This window comes from Rattus rattus, chromosome 9, assembly GCF_011064425.1.
Source record: "Rattus rattus isolate New Zealand chromosome 9, Rrattus_CSIRO_v1, whole genome shotgun sequence".
Lineage (NCBI taxonomy): Eukaryota > Metazoa > Chordata > Mammalia > Rodentia > Muridae > Rattus > Rattus rattus.
In genome coordinates this window covers 78,808,500-78,825,980 of record NC_046162.1, presented here as the reverse complement: position 1 = coordinate 78,825,980, position 17,481 = coordinate 78,808,500, and the positions used below count along the sequence as shown (strand labels likewise).

General features: G+C 43.9%; 1 protein-coding gene across 3 annotated transcripts in view; it reads left to right on the top strand.

The window, feature by feature from the left end:
• The window catches only part of Map2k6 (mitogen-activated protein kinase kinase 6), a 120,682-nt gene that overhangs the window by 76,661 nt on the left and 26,540 nt on the right, over positions 1 to 17,481 (top strand). For 2 of the 3 annotated variants that reach the window (XM_032912960.1, XM_032912958.1), the window contains exons 2-7: positions 3,252 to 3,318; positions 12,821 to 12,869; positions 13,557 to 13,670; positions 15,482 to 15,601; positions 15,860 to 15,976; positions 17,136 to 17,187. In XM_032912960.1, coding sequence (XP_032768851.1) covers positions 13,632 to 13,670; positions 15,482 to 15,601; positions 15,860 to 15,976; positions 17,136 to 17,187 — 328 coding nt within the window. In that variant the 5' untranslated portion in view covers positions 3,252 to 3,318; positions 12,821 to 12,869; positions 13,557 to 13,631. Of the gene's footprint in view, positions 1 to 3,251; positions 3,319 to 12,820; positions 12,870 to 13,556; positions 13,671 to 15,481; positions 15,602 to 15,859; positions 15,977 to 17,135; positions 17,188 to 17,481 lie in introns of those variants that run through there. The other variant, XM_032912959.1, reaches the window with a different exon arrangement.

The following is a 17,481-nucleotide window of genomic DNA, read 5'->3' as shown; positions in this document are numbered from 1 at the left end:
ACCAAGGGCAGGCTGTATTATTGTTTTGGTCATCTATTCCGTCGGTTTCTGTCCCCAAAGATCTCTCCCCACCTCCTTCTCTCCCTCCATTTCTTACTGCTTCCTCCCAGTCTTTCTGTCTTCAGATAGATGTTTTGACGATTTATTGTGTTATGGTGTCGTAACTGGTTGCCGACTTAAGAACGGCTCCTGATGTGTTAAGCTTTTTAAATAGCGATTTCCCTCTAGATTTAAACAGTGATCTTTCCCCACACCTGATGTATCAGACCCAAGTTAGCAATGAGGATGAGTAACTTCTGCCCAGGGTTTTGTTGAGTGACCACTGGGAGTCCTTACCCCAGGCAGGATAGATTTACTTTTGTTTCGTTTGGGAGGACCCTAAGGTGATCTTCGCTGTGTTTCCCTGATTACCTCTTCGCTTGCCTTGCCAGCCATTTGTGACGATTTGAAGGAGAGCATTGGGTTCTCCCAGGAGCGACCCCTCTCCAACCACATCTCCTTGTCTTGTGGCTGAGACTCGTGGGTGAAGCTCCTCAGAGTTAAGCCGTCCATGGATTTGGGATCTCAGCATCAGACAGGGCACCCAGCAGTGCAGCGAAAACTTCTATACGCTGCCGGTCCACATCGTACAGGGCAGATTGACTTCATAAATGTGTGCCAAGTGGCCTGTGAGATTCAGGAGGACGGAGTAATAGTGGACGCTGATTGGTTCTTCTAGAACCCTAGAAAGAGATGAAGAGATAGTCGAGAGAAACCGTTTACTAAAGATGTTCCCCGGAGGCTTTCTCTGAGCTGATTAGTGACTACTACGTATATAGCCTTTGTACTATTTGCAGAATTGATCCAGATACTGAATTTTTAAAGACTAGTTAGAAAAGGCTCAATTATACTCTGCTTCAGGGTTCTAGTAACATAACCTGTCTTAGTCATGGATTTCTTGCTATTTTTTGAAATAAGACACAGATTTGTTTCTCTCTGCCATCCTAAAGGAAGAGTTCTCTGGCTTCCTCAATGTTTTTCATATGTCCCGTCCTGTTTGAGTCTTACATTTCGTTTAGAGAAGTAAATATTGAAGTTATTCTGGGTTTCACAACCGAGGAGACTGAGAGTTAAAAGCCAGTCGGTGGTTAAGAACACTCACTATCCGCTCTTCTAAGAGGACTTGTGCTCTATTCTGAACACCCACAAGGTGGCTCCCAAAAGTCTATAGCTCCAATTCCTAGCAGGGGAATACAATGCCTTCTGGCCCCCCTCAGACATGGCATGCATGTGGCACACAGACATACACGCAGGCAGAACGCCACACCCATGCACTGAGCCACCTGGTGGGTGTTCAGAATCGAACACAGGTCCTTGAGAAGAGCAGATAGTGTTCTTAACCACCAGGGCTTGTATCAGCACCCATGTGCCCACTTGGAGTACAGAGGGGAGAGGAGGAAAGAAGCAAGGCCGTAGGCATCATAGCCACCTGTGACTGGCTTTTAATTAAAAATTAAAAAGAAGTCTTTTGTTAAAAAAAAAAAAAGCAGTCTGTAGGTCATTTGGTCAGAGAAATAACCTGGTGATTCACAGACTCACAATTCCGGATGTTTCTCCATCTCGCTCCTCTGGCCGTTTCTGTATGTTTGCCCTGATAGAATAGTGGAAGGAACTACATGCTGGGTGTCAGGAGACCTCAACACAGATGCTAGCAAGATGCCATTGCCCATTCTGTGATGCTGAAGACGCTACTGAATTCATTTTCATGCAGAAACCATGCCCTTTTTTTAAAAAAAGATTTGTTTATTTTAACACACACACACACACACACACACACACACACACACACACTATAGCTGTCTTCACACACACCAGAAGAGGACATCTGATCTCATTACAGATGGTTGTGAGCCACCATGTGGTTACTGGGATTTGAACTCAGGACCTTTGGAAGAGCAGTCAGTGCTCTTAACCACTGAGCCATCTCTCCAGCCCAAAACCATACCTTGCTTAAGTCATGTTATGCCTTAGGGTCTGCTAGGATCCCTTCCAGGGCTTATATCAGCACCAATGCGCCCACTTGGAGTACAGAGGGGAGAGGAAGAAAAAGAAGCAAGACCGTAGGCATCATTTCCATCTTTGTTTTAACTTCCACCACGTGCAAACACCTGCGATCTACACGTACAAGAAACGCCCAGGTCCTTCACACGACTGACTTTCCCAGTCTGGTTCCTGAGCTTACGTTTCCTATCTGGTCTTTTCGACTCATCAGCAAAGGTACCTAAGCCAGACGCTCCTGTAGTTTCAGCCCCAGGACGAGCAATAGCAGCCTGGGTTCCCATCTGGACCCCGAAGAAGTGATAACCTCCAGGCACGATCCCGGCTGTTCTCCTAATCCTTTTCAGAGCAGAGTAAATGTATCATTTGCACGCTCCCGGGAGTCTGTCAGACCCTTTCTCTTCCGTGTTTCAGCCTCTCAGCGGTAGCTGAAGAACGAGTACAGATAGGATGGTGGAGGGGTGGGTTTTCGTTTGTTTGTTTATTTTTGAGACAGGGTTTCTCTGTGTAGCTCTGGCTGTCCTGGAACTCACTCTGTAGACCAGACTGGCCTCGAACTCCTAGATCCACCTGCCTCTGTCCGAGTGCTGGGATCAAAGGCGTGCGCCACCATGACTCAGCTTCGAGAAGTATTTTGTGTTCACTTCCAACGTCACGTCTAACAACTTCTCTCCGATATAGAGGTAGGAGATCAAGATCAGGGTGACTGCATTTTACTACAGTGAAGTTAAAACAAAAACAAATGAATAACCAAAAGGTCCCACCTTAGACCCAGTGTCATCTGCCGCCATAGCTGCTGTGTACAAGAACGACCAAAGAAGTTATTGTGACAGCATCTCAGTGGGTACTAAGGTTCCACCTCCTTAGCAAAAGAGCTGATGTTTCTTCTTCAGTGCGGACGATTTAAGTCCTGGTCTTCCTCATTGTAGGCAAGGGGTTTGCTGGCATACACCCAGCAAGAATTAACATTTCCACCATGATATGCTCACCTGGGCCTAAGGCATTGCTATTTCTGGCCCCAGCTTGCATTTGAGAAGCCGTGTGATGTCCTGGCCTCTGTCCCTGACTGATTGCTCCCTTAGCAAGTCAGGTTCTGAGCTGGGAGATGAGGGCAGGTGCCTTTGACGACTTTCTGCCTTTGCTTGGGAGTCTCTTCCCTTGCTCTCTTGCAGTAAGGGTGGGCTTTAACTTTTTCCTTATGTCCTTCCCCATAGGCAAGAAGCGAAACCCCGGCCTTAAGATTCCAAGGGAAGCGTTTGAACAACCTCAGACCAGTTCCACGTAAGTTGGCCAGATGATGGTTCTGTCACAAACACTTGTATTTTACCACGTGCTTGCCACAGGGGGCAGGGGTTGGGGGCTGGGGAGTCACTTTGGGACTAGTGAGCAAGGTCTTTAGTTTGCACATGGTTGCTAGAAAATACAGCCCCTTGAGAGGAAAGTCTTTGCCCACTTTTCTGAGCTCGGAAACAGCCTGTTTGTCTACACTGACTCACAGCTTTGAAGTCAGTGTCTCAAACTACTGGCTGCGTGAGAGCTATATACCACATGGGAGTTGAGATCATCATATCTATCTATCTCTATCTATCTATCTATCTATCTATCTATCTATCTATCTCTATCTATCTATCTATCTATCTCTATCTATCTATCTATCTATCTATCTATACGCATATATATACATATGTGTGTGTATATATATATACACATATGCATACATACACACACACACACACACACACACACACACACACACACACACACACACATATATATATCCAGCAAGTTCCCCAGGTGTGAACTGTGTGACTCTTGTAGATACCAATGAACAGACAAATCCAAGTATTTCCGTGGGGAGCAATACTTTTAAAATTGAGTCGAAAGGGTAGGGTGTTATTCGTTGGTATTCATGGCATTTTGACACCTGATCCAGTCCATAGATACAGAATGCAAGATAAGCCAAAGGAATCCCTCTTGATTAGCTGAAGCTTTTGGTCCAAAGCCCTAAGTGAGCTCTTGTATGTCTGTGAGGATATCGCCCATGCAGCAGGAGGTCTTAAGAATCAATGTGTCTGCCTCGGGGGAGAGGGGAATCAGAGACCGTAGACCACAACAGGAGTGCTGGAGTGGCAGAGCAAGTGCAGAGAGCCGATCCCTGAATCTGTAGGACCTCTATTCATTAAGCTTCCTTGTAAAGGCAATTTGACCTTAGCTGTGACCCATCTTATCAGAAAGAGCGCCCCCTAGCGTTGGCACGTGTTCATGAAAATGACCAAGAGATTGCCCAGGAGAGGCCCTCGTACGCCATGCAGCAGCAGCAGAGAGACTCTCTAGGGTGGGTGAGAGACTGAATTCAGTTGGAATATTCCTTTCATGAAGATGTGTGGGAGGAAATTCTTCCCCTACCTACATAAATATCGGGTTTGTCTGAAGGGGATTTTTCATCTGCATAGTTTGCGGTTCTCTCCAACTATAAATGTAAAAAAAACAAAACAAAACGTGATTCTGTTTCTTTAGCATTTCTCTCTGACTTATAGAGAGCTTGCAGTAAAACCGACGTTTCCTTGTGCTATCTGTAGAGGACTTTATGGGAATGACCTTAGACATGGTGATAGTTAGAGGGCGTTGCAAAGGATTGCATGTGAGAATCCAGCGTGCTCCTGCCTGAGTCTGCACACCTGCTTGTGTGCTTGTTAACAACTTACACAACTGCAGTGTTCTCATAAGCCAGGAAGCCACCCTGGCGCACATGAGAGAACTTATTTGATTTCACTAGCCATACAAGCACCCCTGTGTGTGTGGTGGTGGTGGTGTGTGTGTGTGTGTGTGTGTGTGTGTGTGTGTGCTTTCTTTCTTTCTTTTTTCAAGATTTATTTATTATATGTGAGTACACTGTTGCTGTCTTCAGACACACCAGAAGAGGGCATCTGATCTCATTACAGATGGTTGTGAGCCACCATGTGGTTGCTGGGATTTGAACTCAGGACCTCTGGAAGAGCAGTCAGTGCTCTTAACCACTGAGCCATCTCTCCAGCCCGCGTGTGTGCTTTCTTGAATGACAGCACTATTTTATATTCTGACCAAGTATACATGGAGCATATATAGTTTCTCTGTATCTCTGCCAGCATTTAGAGTTGCCATTGTTAATAAGTTTTTAAAAAATGATTTATTTATTTTATGTATATGAGTACACCGTAGCTGTCTTCAGACACACCAGAAGAGGGCATCGGATCCCGTTACAGATGGTTGTGAGCCACCATGTGGTTGCTGGGAATTGGACTCAAGACCTCTGGAAGAGCAGTCCGTGCTTTTAACCGCTGAGCCATCTCAAAAGGCTTTCTGTGTAGTAATAGAGAACTCTAGCTTTACCTTGAAAATCTCTAATGGGGAATTATGTAGAAATACTTTAGACACGCCTTTTCCATCCACATGTTTTCTCTGGTGCAGGGTCTGGGCATATGTTTAATCTACAACAAAATGTATTTTACTTATGTGTCGATGAGGCCATATGCACAAGTGCCAAGTCTGTAGACTCAGGTAGGGAGCACAGCATCCCCTGGAACTGGGCTTACAGGTGGTTGTGAGCCAGTTTTTAGGGTCCCTACACCCCTAAGAACAGTACACTTTCTTAACTGTTGAAGCCTCTTTCCCACTCCTTCCCACGTCTTATTAGAGAGTTGTTTTTATTTTGAATTTAATTTTGTTTTGCTAGCATTTCAAAGAAATGGGTTTCTCTGTGAAACTTTCATATACATATATATGTGTGTATACATACAGGTATACCATTATCTGTTTATTTTTCTCACCACCCCCATTACCTTTGGTGATCCACCTTTCTCTTTTTATTCTCTCTCTCTCTCTCTCTCTCTCTCTCTCTCTCTCTCTCTGTGTGTCTTTGTACTTGCCTGTGGTGAGGTCAGAGGGATTCAGTTCTCTCTTTCCACCATGAGGGTCCCAGACATTGAACTCAGAACCCCAGGCTTGGCAAAGCTGAGATCGTTCTCCATTGAACTACCCTGCCTCCCTGTGATTGGCTGTTGAGTCATTTATGTATTCTGGGCACAAGGACTTTCCCAGTTCTCTCACTTGAAAGTACTACTTCCAGTGAGAAAGTCATCCTCTCTAGTCTTTCATCGGGGTTTACAGGGCAGAAAAATGTTGATTTTGATGGAATATTATTCATTTATTTATTTTGATGTATTTATTTATTTTATGTATATGAGGACACTGTTGCTGTCTTCAGACACACCAGAAGAGGGCATCGGATCCCATCACAGATGGTCGTGAGCCACCATGTGGTTGCTGGGATTTGAACTCAGGACCTCTGGAAGAGCAGCCAGTGCTCTTGTAGCTGTTTCTGAATTTTCTATTCTGTTCTCTTGACGTTTGGGTCTGTTCTTCCTCTGGACTCACAGTATCTTATTATGGCCACAGGGGATGTGGTTTCTCCTATTTTGCTCTTTTTGAAAACTAATTGTATTATTCTTTAATCTTTTGTAATATATAGTACACACCTATATGTATGTGTGTGCATATATACACATATATGCATACATATATGTTTACATATACACACATACACACACGCATGCACACACATATACAAACATGTATTTCAAAGCTACACTGGCCCTCGAAAGAGTCTTGTCTTTTCTTGTTAGCTTTAGAATACACTGTCCTTATTCACAAAGCTATGGGCTGACATTTTCTTAGGAGTTAAGTTTAACCCAGAAGTCAACGGAGGCAGAGTTGATATCTTTTACACCGAGCTGCTAGGGCAGGAGTGCAACACGTTTCTCTGGGTATTGAGCTCTTCTTCCCTCTGCTTCCTGTGTGTGGGATTAAAGGTATGCACCACCAGGCCCAGACGGTTCGTGGACTTCCTTAACACAATTTGTTTCATTGCTTTTCTTTTGCTTTCCATGTTGTTGTTTTCCTCCGTTTTAAGATACGTTTTCCCGAAGCTATAGCCTTCGTCTTTTCTTTTGGTCTGACATATTCACTCACTTGCAACCCTGCTTGACCTGGAACTTGCTATATACACTACGTTGGCTTTAAACTTATGGAGACCCAACTGCCTCTCCCCATGTAGTGCTAGGATTTAAGGTGCGCACTACCATGCCCAGCTCCTAAACCTATATTCTTTATTGAGTTGAGCATTTAATTCAATGATAAAGTACTTGCCTAGCAAGTGAGGCTTGACTTTAGATTTTATATATATACACACAGACACACATACATATGTATATATGTACATGTGTTATATACATAAATATATACGCATATATTCTTATATCAACCATGCAACTGTCTTATAATCCTTTTCTTTGAATCTTTTATTTTTTACCCTTTCCTAACGTTTGCCAATTTTATGGATTTTTTTTAAAGCATTCCTAGGTATAAAGAAGATAGAACCCAAGGACAGACGTGGTGTCTAGTCTGTTTCTTTTGGGAGTAGAGCATGCTTTCTTTTTTAAAAAAGAAATTTATTTATTTTATGTATGAGGACACTGTAGCTGTCTTCAGACACACCAGAAGAGGGCGTCAGATCCCATTACAGATGGTTGAGAGCCACCATGTGGTTCCTGGGATTTGAACTCAGGACCTCTGGAAGAGCAGTCGGGTGCTCTTAACCTCTGAGCCATCTCTCCAGGCCCAGAGCACACTTTGAACACATGGTTTTGTTCCACTGCGTACACTCTGGAACCTCGTTTCAATGGATTGCAGCATTTTTAGCTCCTAGAGTCTTATTAATGCCGAGGCTTCAATTTACCTCCAAACGTATAGAGCTTCTGCGTTTTGTAATTTTCTAGGTGGATCTGATATCAAATAGAGACAAGTACCATTTATACCCTTCCCCTTCCTGTCATGCTGGGGTAGAACAGAGAGCTTGGAGTGCCTACCATTCCTTAGCTTACCCTGTGTGGATTCGTCGAATCTTCATTCTGGAGTCGTTCTCTTTGCCTGTGGTTTCTGAGTTGTCGCCTTCCTTGACTGGTAGTAACTAGTTCACATTCAATGCTATGCCAATAATTGGCAGTTCATTTAACCTTTGATGAGTCCCTTGGTGTGTGTGTGTGTGTGTGTGTGTGTGTGTATGTGTGTGTAAGTTGTTCTTATTCACTTACGTGAAACGGTGGACTGTTCAAGGGTTGGGTGCTGTGTGCAGAGTCCTTCAACACAGCTCACATTTGGGCTCTAAACTTCTCCGTTCGGATACCTTAATTTAGGCGGGATTCCTTGGTTGCAGGAAGCTTAAGTTTCTTCTTTAAAAGATGAGGATCAAATGAAGAGATCACAACTGAGATTAGAAACCCTCATCTGTGGCCCAGATCTTGGTCTATCATAATAGCTGCCTGGTGGGTGAAAGGTCCCTGCACACTGTTTAGTTTGATGGCTTAGCTTCTAGGCATACAAAGCTGACATATAAAGCTAGGGACACTGGAGGCTGAGTTACCTTCTTAGCTCTATGTGAGGTCAGACCTAATGGTTCTCGGTTAGCGAATGAGAATCCTTGACCTCTGTAGAGAGAGAATCCCTCATGGTCTAGCCCTGGGTTCTCATGTCATTATCTTAGTGAAGATTCTTAAGTCATTTCATGTCTTTCGATGTTAATTCTTCCCACCGAAGTGGAGGCCGGGCACCTTGAATATCACAAGAGGTCAAGAAGTGGTTTTATGAAAACGATCTAATGTTTCTGACCCAGGCGGGGACTTATTAAAACAAACCAACAATGCATGCAATAGTATCCAGGGAGCATAGCAGGCGGGTGTTTAATAAAATAACTGAGTAGTTATCAACGAGCTGTTTCCTTGTATACAGTTGTAGATAAATAAATAATTATCAAACTAGGCTGTCGCTGGTGTTACTATGAACTGCCTGCCTTAGGCAACCTTTGGGATGGATACCTTTGGTCTTCCAGGGGAAGGATTTTCTACTAAGTTTAGTTCTTTCCCCAGAGGAATAAAATATTGACTAACTGACGAGAATATCCACCCAGAGTGTTAGCCTCCTGTGGCTAACTGTGGCTACCGCAGGCAAACTAATATGTCCAACCCTGGACGGGGGGAGAACAGTGTCAGCTGATCCAGCCTGAGCTGTCAGACTTGGCCCATCCTTGGATGCTTTTGGCAGACCTGATGAACCCAGAGGCCCCGAGGCTTGGGCGGATTAGTCATTTTCGTTAGAAGCCTGAGAATTGGGAACCCTTCCTTTGATTCAGTCTGATTTGCCTCATGGAGGGGGTCAAGCACTTTGTCCAGCTTTTTAATGTCTTTCTCCTCTTCCTTCTCCTTTGGTCAAGGCTGAGGATCGGGTGACACGAGTCTCATACTCAGTGTAGTCGTCAATGATGTTTCTTCCTAAAATCACCAGACTTCTCCGGTGTGCAGTTTTCTTCATTTAGAAAAGGGCACCAAACCCTCTGATGCTGCCATGAAATAAAGACAGAGATGAGAGTTAGGGGCAGCAAACGTTTGGAAAAGCTGGAGAGTTCAGTCTTCTGTGTTGCAATGGGCCGTCGATTGTGTGTTCTTTGTTGGTTATTCTTATAGAATACTGTGCAACCATTAAATTTATGAAAGTCTTTCATAGCTGCACCTTAGATTGTAGTTTGTAAGCCAGTTTCAAATAGATTTGATCTGGAAGAGGTCCTAGCCAGTGATCTCGCTGGTTGGCAAGAAAATGCAGGTAGCACAAATATCCAGTGACCTTTCTTTTTCCTCCATGGCTTTACCAAGGAAAGATGTCAAAGATTTTATAATTAGGCATGTATTTCAAGTTACATTTGTCTGCCTTTTCAAGGGCTATTAAAATTAGTGCAAAAAATTGTAATAACTAAGGAAAAACAGCTTTGACTGTTTGAAGAATGCAAAATTAGGGAGTAGACATGGTATGGGTGCTTAATTCTCTAGCAGAGGACCTGAATTTTGTTCCCAGCACACATGTTGGGTGGCCCACAACCACCTGTAATTCCAGTCCTGGGGGATCTGACGCCCTCTACTGGCCTCTACAGGCACCTACAGCCACATGAGCATACCCACACACAGATGTACACACACACACACACACACACACACACACACACACACACACACACAGACCTTAAACAAAATACAAATAAATCTTAAAAGAGAAAGAGAAATTAGGTTGTGGAAACCTGATTCTTCTGGAAGGTTTTTCTGAAGACAAATCGCCTGCTTGGAAACAGTACACACGTGGGCATCCTGACATGTGTGCGATACATCAATTGCCTTCTCTCCTCTCCCTGTCTGTCTCATGCTTCAGGTTAGTCTAGGAAAGGTTTCAAGTGTCCTGCTAAGTTAAAAGGATGTTTGAAGTAAGGGAGGGCTTGCCATGAAAGTCTTAGATTGACAGTCACCTTTATGTTTCTATCCTTCATTCCTCCTACACCTTCATTATTATTTTTTTTTTTTTTGGTTCTTTTTTTTGGGAGCTGGGACCGGAACCCAGGGCCTTGCGCTTCCCTAGGCAAGCGCTCTACCACTGAGCTAAATCCCCAACCCCATTATTTTCTTTGTCTATAAATTATTATTTATCAATATCATTTAATATTATTTATTTGGATTATACTTCTAGGTTATGGTCCAATGATGAGGGAAGTCAGGATAAGAACTGAATTAGGAACTTGAAAGCAGAAATTATAGAGCAATTCTGCTCTCTGGCTCAGTCTTGGCTCAGCCACAGCATATAACCCAGGTCTACATGAATAGGAATGACACCGCCCATGGTGGGCTGGACCCTCCTAAGTTAATTGATAATGGAGACAGTTCACCACAGGCATGCTCACAGGCCAATCAGAGCTAAGCGATTCCCAAATCTACGTTTTCTAGTCAGATGACAGGCTTGTCAAGTTCACAGTTTCATCTAACTAAGGTGGCAATGATCCTTACTCTCCCCCCTTTCACCTTCTCCTCTTCTCCCCTTCCCGCCATTTTCCTTTATTTCGTTCTGTAGACAGGTCTGGGACAAACATGCATTCAAGGAGACGTGAATAGCTAGGCCGTTTGTTCTTTGTAAGGGTAGCACCAACATTGCCTGTCTTCATCTGCTACTTGTTCTGTTCGCTTGGTCATGCGAAGCACATGCGTCTTGGTGCTCTTATTTTGAGAAGGTACCCTTCTCAGTTCCCGGTGGGGTACCCAGCCAGAGCCAAACACTGTTTTCTTCAGTTGATTTCTACTAACCGAGAGCACGGATAATAAAAACTGATGCCCAGAAAGAGACCATGGAAACACAAAGTCAGCAAGCCTCTGGCTCCTGAGACAATCCCGGAATAGAATGTTCCCTATGTACAGAAGAAATGTCACTGGACTTGGGCCTGTAGATACGAAAGTATGCTGAGATGGTAGTCAGGAGACCTGAGTTCTTTGGTGGTTGGGAACAAGTCACTTGGCCTCCCTAGACCTTTTGGTTACCCAACGAAGCAGGGAGGGGGTGACATAGTGCTTTGGAGTTCTTGTTTTCTGTGAATTTTGTAAGTTAACAAGGCAACATTCCAGTTAAAAAAAAACACACGATGAAAACAAATGCTTTTTCCACTCATGACCTGTCTTTTGGTCAACAAATTTTAAAATATAACCTCATATATAGATTCTTAAGATGAATACATATCAGACATCTACTGATAGGAAGTCCTAAATAACTCTATTTTAAAGTAATTCCCTGGCACGTGTATAAAACTTAGCCATTCATGAATGATTAAAGCAAATTTGCATGTTAATGAAACAGGCATGTTGCTTGTTTTTACATAAACAATCGAATGGCGGCTGAACATGTGATCCTGCAGTATGTAGGGTGCCTTCAGCCTTTCTCAGGGTTGAGCAGTGTCTTTATGTCATAACTGTCAATACTGAGAATGCCACTCGATACAGCGAGGTGTTGCAAAACAGCAAGGCTCTCGCCAGGGCCCTTTCAGACATTGCTCAAAATTATGTCCTCATCTCAAGTCAAGGTACACTTAGCAATCGTGGAATGAAACTTAAGACAGCACATCAAACAGCGTTGTTCAAAGTTAAACATTCCATGCAACGCATACCACTTGGACACTTAAACACTAAGGGATGTTAGCAGGGCCGTGTTAAAGGCCTTGTTCCCCACCACAGAACCATGATGAAGCGAAGAGGTTTGTATGCCTAGGGAAATCACATCAGCAGTAATGTACAATAGTAGTCTGTAATCGCATCCAAGGCCCTTCAGGCACTGCTCATTGACGTCTGTGTCATGGCATGTGACAGCACATGCTATACCAAGGATTCGAGTTGTGTGTTCAGAACCCAGGCTACAGAGACGCCGCCCCATGCAGCTCAGGTGAGCGCCACCAGAAACCAATCCGTTTCTTTCATTTTCGGCTTTGATTTTGAATTGACTTCAGAATCACCACGGTTATACAGCGCACGGGGTCAGAAGCCGTGGTTTCAAAAGCGTTGCTCTATGTGACGCTCAAGGCTCTTTGTTTATTGAACGTTTACTGTAGGATTTTACTTGGAGTATCTTAATTAGTACTCATCCCTACGCCGCTAAGTGTATGTGTTACTGTCCCAAGTTAGAGAAGCGTTAGATAATACGTACGCAGAGAGGTGAGGTGAATGAAACCCAAATGCATTTTATTTCAGTCCCTGGGAAGGACTCTTCCCTCTGTCCCTCTGCTTGACCGTGAGCTTGCACCAGTTACCTGAGAGCAAATTTATCAGCTGCCCTATTTGGGAAGGACACAGTTGACCAGACATCTCACACTGCTTCTTTTATCCCTTATCTTTCTTAGGCCGCCTCGGGATTTAGACTCCAAGGCTTGCATTTCTATTGGAAACCAGGTGAGAAAAGTCACGGCGCACCCATTGGCCCTTTGATCTCTTTGTATGCATGCACCGCTTCCCCATTGGACACTGAAAAGTCCGTTCCTCGTGGTGCAGAGTCGGGGGATGGGCTAAGAAAGGATGTTGAGTTACAAGGGAAAGGACCGAACGGTACTTTTGCTGTTTCGAATGGTGAATCGCCATCCAGCGGTTGTGATCTGCAAGGAAGGCATCTGAGTGCAGTTGATGCTTCTCTTGGGATGGTATTTCTCAAAGCCACACAGGTCTAGTTGCTGTTATCCAGTAGAGATTCTAAGGGCCTGCCGTGTAGATAGATGGAAAGGCGCAGTTTGAAGACGAGTTGGGGTTGGGGGTTTAGCTCAGTGGTAGAGCGCTTGCCTAGGAAGCACAAGGCCCTGGGTTCGGTCCCCAGCTCCAAAAAAAAAAAGAAAAAAAAAAAAAAAAGAAAGAAAGACGAGGTTGGGTGGCGTCCGGTCTGTTACTGGGAACAAGCAGGTCATCTACCACGGGATCCTGAACATTTCCTGGTACTCCTGGCTTTGAGTGGCCCCTCGAAAGGACTTGCGGCCGAGATATCACCCCAAGGACACCAGAAGGAAACGTACGGATACGGGGGTAGCCTACTTGGTGGTGTCCTGTGTCGTACTCACTTTCCTCTCGTGTCACTACTTTCCCTCCTCGCAGAACTTTGAGGTGAAGGCCGATGACTTGGAGCCTATAGTGGAGCTGGGACGAGGTGCGTACGGGGTAGTGGAGAAGATGCGTCACGTGCCCAGCGGGCAGATCATGGCGGTGAAGGTAGAGTTGACATTCCGCAAAGCGTTCTATGTCTTCAGTGTGTGTGCTTGCCCATCTCGACTGTGAATGGCCGTTTATTTTTTTATTCCAGAAGCAAACCAACCCACAATAGAATTAAAAAAAAAAAAAAAGTACTCTTTTTGTGGATCTTGAGCTTTGAGGAAGGTGTTCTGTTGGCCTGAGTCATATCAACTTTTTTTAAAAAATTATTTATTTTATATATATGAGTACACTGCAGCTGTCCTCAGACACACCAGAAGAGGGCATCGGATCCCATTACAGATGGTTGTGAGCCACCATGTGGTTGCTGGGAATTGAACTCAGGACCTGTGGAAGGGCAGTCAGTGCTCTCAACCACTGAGCCATCTCTCCAGCCCCGAGTCATATCAACTTTATATTTATTTTCTAAGTCTTCCTTGTCTCACACTTTTAAGTTTTTTAAAGAATTTTGAGAGAGAGAGAGAGAGAGAGAGAGAGAGAGAGAGAGAGAGAGAGAGAGAGACAGACAGACACTATATGCCCACGGGTACAGGCATAAGATCCCCTGGAGCTGGAATGATAGGCAATTGTGAACCGCTTTGATTTGGGGCCCAGGAATTGAAAATTGCTCATTTTCTACAAGCATAGTATGATAGTATGTGCTGATAACCATGGAGACTTCTCTGTAGTCCCTGCTACTGTGTAACTAATTACACTTTAAATTATTTATAGTACTTTAAAAACTTCATCTAATGCTAGCCAGAATAAAATTTTCTGGATTATATCAAAGTGTAGTTATTTATGCTGTTGGCTTTTTTTTTTTTTTTAATAAAACCAGATCCTAAACAAAAGGTTCCTTAATTGCATAGTGTGTTGGTTTGAAAGAACCATCCCTCGAAAATCAAGAAGCAGTTTGTAGGGAAAGGAGGGTAAAACGTGTCTAGTGTTGATTACGTAGATTTTGAGCTACGGGCAGATGTTTGGAGTCAGCCTACATGGCTTAAGTGGATTCTGACCAGTCTAGGGGTGACTCATAGAACACGGGAAGCTGTGTGTCCAAATGACAGCAATTTATGTTAGAGACACAATCATCTATATCTTTTGTCATCCAGATTCATCCCAGAATGAATTCCTAAGTCATCCCTAAGGGTGACTATAGCTACAGTACTTCAAGGGTCCCCCAAAGTGGGGATTTTTCACCTTTTCTGCTATTTTATTTTTCTCTTAAAGATTTATTTATCTTTATTGTATGTGTATATATATGCGTGTGCCTGACTGCATGTATGTGCACCGTGTGTGTTCAGTGCCTACAGAGGCCAGGAGAGGGCATCCAACCTCCTGGAACTGAAGTTACAGGCAGTTGTGAGCCGCCATGTGGGTGCTAGGAATTGAACCCGGGTCCTCTAGAAGAGCAGCCAGTGCTCTTAATCGCTGAGCTGTCTCTCCAGTCCTAGCCGTTCTCTTTTTCTAAACTATTGGGACCGAGGTAAGCAGAGAGTAATCAAGGGTATCCCGTTGTGCATCAAACAGACATAAACATTCAACCAGGTTGCTTTTGCAGCTTTGAAATGCTTTTCCACATTCTTGCCCATTCTCCGACCTGCACTGCTGTTGTTTGCTTCTAAGCAGGGGCTGGTCAGGAAGTCAAATGGTCAGCCATCTTCTGTTGTCTTATCATTTATTCATGTTCAGAGATGCTGAGGGTAGGTTTCTGAGAACAGTGTGACGTTTGATTCTGTCATTAGAATGGGGCTTTGGTGGCGCCCTGGTTTTTCAGGTGACTCTTCCTCAGAGTAGTAACCGTCTGTTGTTTAATATGTGTTTCCATTCAGCGGATACGGGCCACAGTTAATAGCCAGGAGCAGAAACGGCTACTGATGGATCTGGATGTTTCTATGAGGACAGTGGACTGTCCGTTTACCGTGACCTTCTATGGTGCACTCTTCCGGGAGGTAGGTGATCCTTCAGGCCAGTGAGTGTCCAAGGAGAACAGCACCGTAAGAGTCTCTGATCTCATAGCCTCACTACTCTCTGCCGAGTGGGCTGCTCTTCGGAAATACTCATGTTTGCTTTTAAATGGTTTCAAGTCTTGAGGAGAAACCATTTCTTTTTTCCAAAATTTAAATAAGAAATAGCCCTTTGGGGTAAACTGTTGGTTATTTTTCCTTTTTCCCCCATTTCCCTCCTCATTAACAATTCTTGGTCTCCAGGGCGATGTGTGGATCTGCATGGAGCTCATGGATACGTCACTAGATAAATTCTACAAACAAGTTATTGATAAAGGCCAGACAATTCCAGAAGATATCTTAGGGAAGATAGCAGTTTCTGTGAGTATATCATGAAGACCCCACTTCCTCAAGGAGAATGGGAGAAGTCAGGCTTCGTGTTTTTGCCTAGTAACTACCACCTAACACATATCTGTTGGGTACTGTGTCAGCGGGAGGCTGAGCAAACGCTTTTCTTACCAGTCTCTGGGCAGTACATGCAGCCATTGACCTGGTTTGATAAACCATGCCCAATGCTTCTGTCTTAATTTTGTTTCTTTGAAACCCCAAAACCTCAAACAAAACAAACACAAAACAATAACAAGACCCTGACAAGAGCAACCTTAAGGTAGAAAGGGTTTCTTTAGCTCACAATTCCAGGTTACAGACCATTATAGAGAAGTCAAGGTGTGAGGAAGTCTAAGTAGCTAGTCATAGTGCATCTATAGTTAAGGGCACAGAGCACTCACATGCATTTTGCTTTCTATATTCTTATACAATCCAGAATCTCCTAGAGAAATGGAACCTGTGGACAGGGTCAAGACAATCTTCCACAGACCAATCTCTCTTTAGACTCTCCTTCAAAGTGATTCTGGATTGCATCATGTTGACAATTAAAACTCACCACCATGGCCTCCACGCCTGTATTCCTCATCTTTGACCTATCTGAGTACAGACTATAGTTCAAGATTTATCCATTTCATAAATAAATACATCTGTCTTCAGAGACCATCAGATCCCATTATAGAATCAGATCCCATTACAGAATCAGATCCCATTATAGTTGTGAGCCACCATGTGGTTGCTGGGAATTGAACTTAGGACACCTGGAAGAGCAGTCAGTGAGTGCTCTTAACCACTGAGCCATCTCTCCAGCCCTAATGTTTTCTTAACACTAAGGTGTAAAAAGAATTAGAAGACAAGGCAACCTTAATGGCTGCCAAGGTTCGGGAAGGTGGAGGGCAATGATGGTTAAAAGAGCTGAAGTGGCTGCTTTAAGATACAATCTTACAATTGTATCCATTCTAAGAAACAATCCTCCTTCGTGGAGGCAAACAATTTAGGTAACTTCCTTTTGTTTTCCCCTTTAGGGCCACTACTACTTGAGAAAAAGCACTCATTCAGCAACCTTAAGCAGGGAGCCTTAATAAAATTGAATACACTTAGCATTCAACTTCTTTCTAGTGATGGGCTCAATAAATCGACTCTGTTTCTCTTGCAGATTGTAAAAGCATTAGAACATTTACACAGTAAGCTCTCTGTTATCCATCGAGGTAAGCATGTGTAGAGCTCTCTTGGCAGTTGCTTTTGTTCGTCCCCCCCCCCTTCTCCTTTCCTCTCCCACTCTTCCCTGAGTGTATGGGGGTAGGGGGATGAGTTTGGCAGAAGAGCTAACTGGGTTTCCTTTGAGATTGTAGAAAAAAAAATGTAAGTAGTTGTGTTAATTTTCTATTACTGTAACAAATCACTCGACACAATCAACTGATGAAGAGGAAAGTCTGGGGTTTACTGACCTTGTTGCCTTTTGGCCAGGGATGAGGAGGCACAAGATGGTGGGACCATGTTGT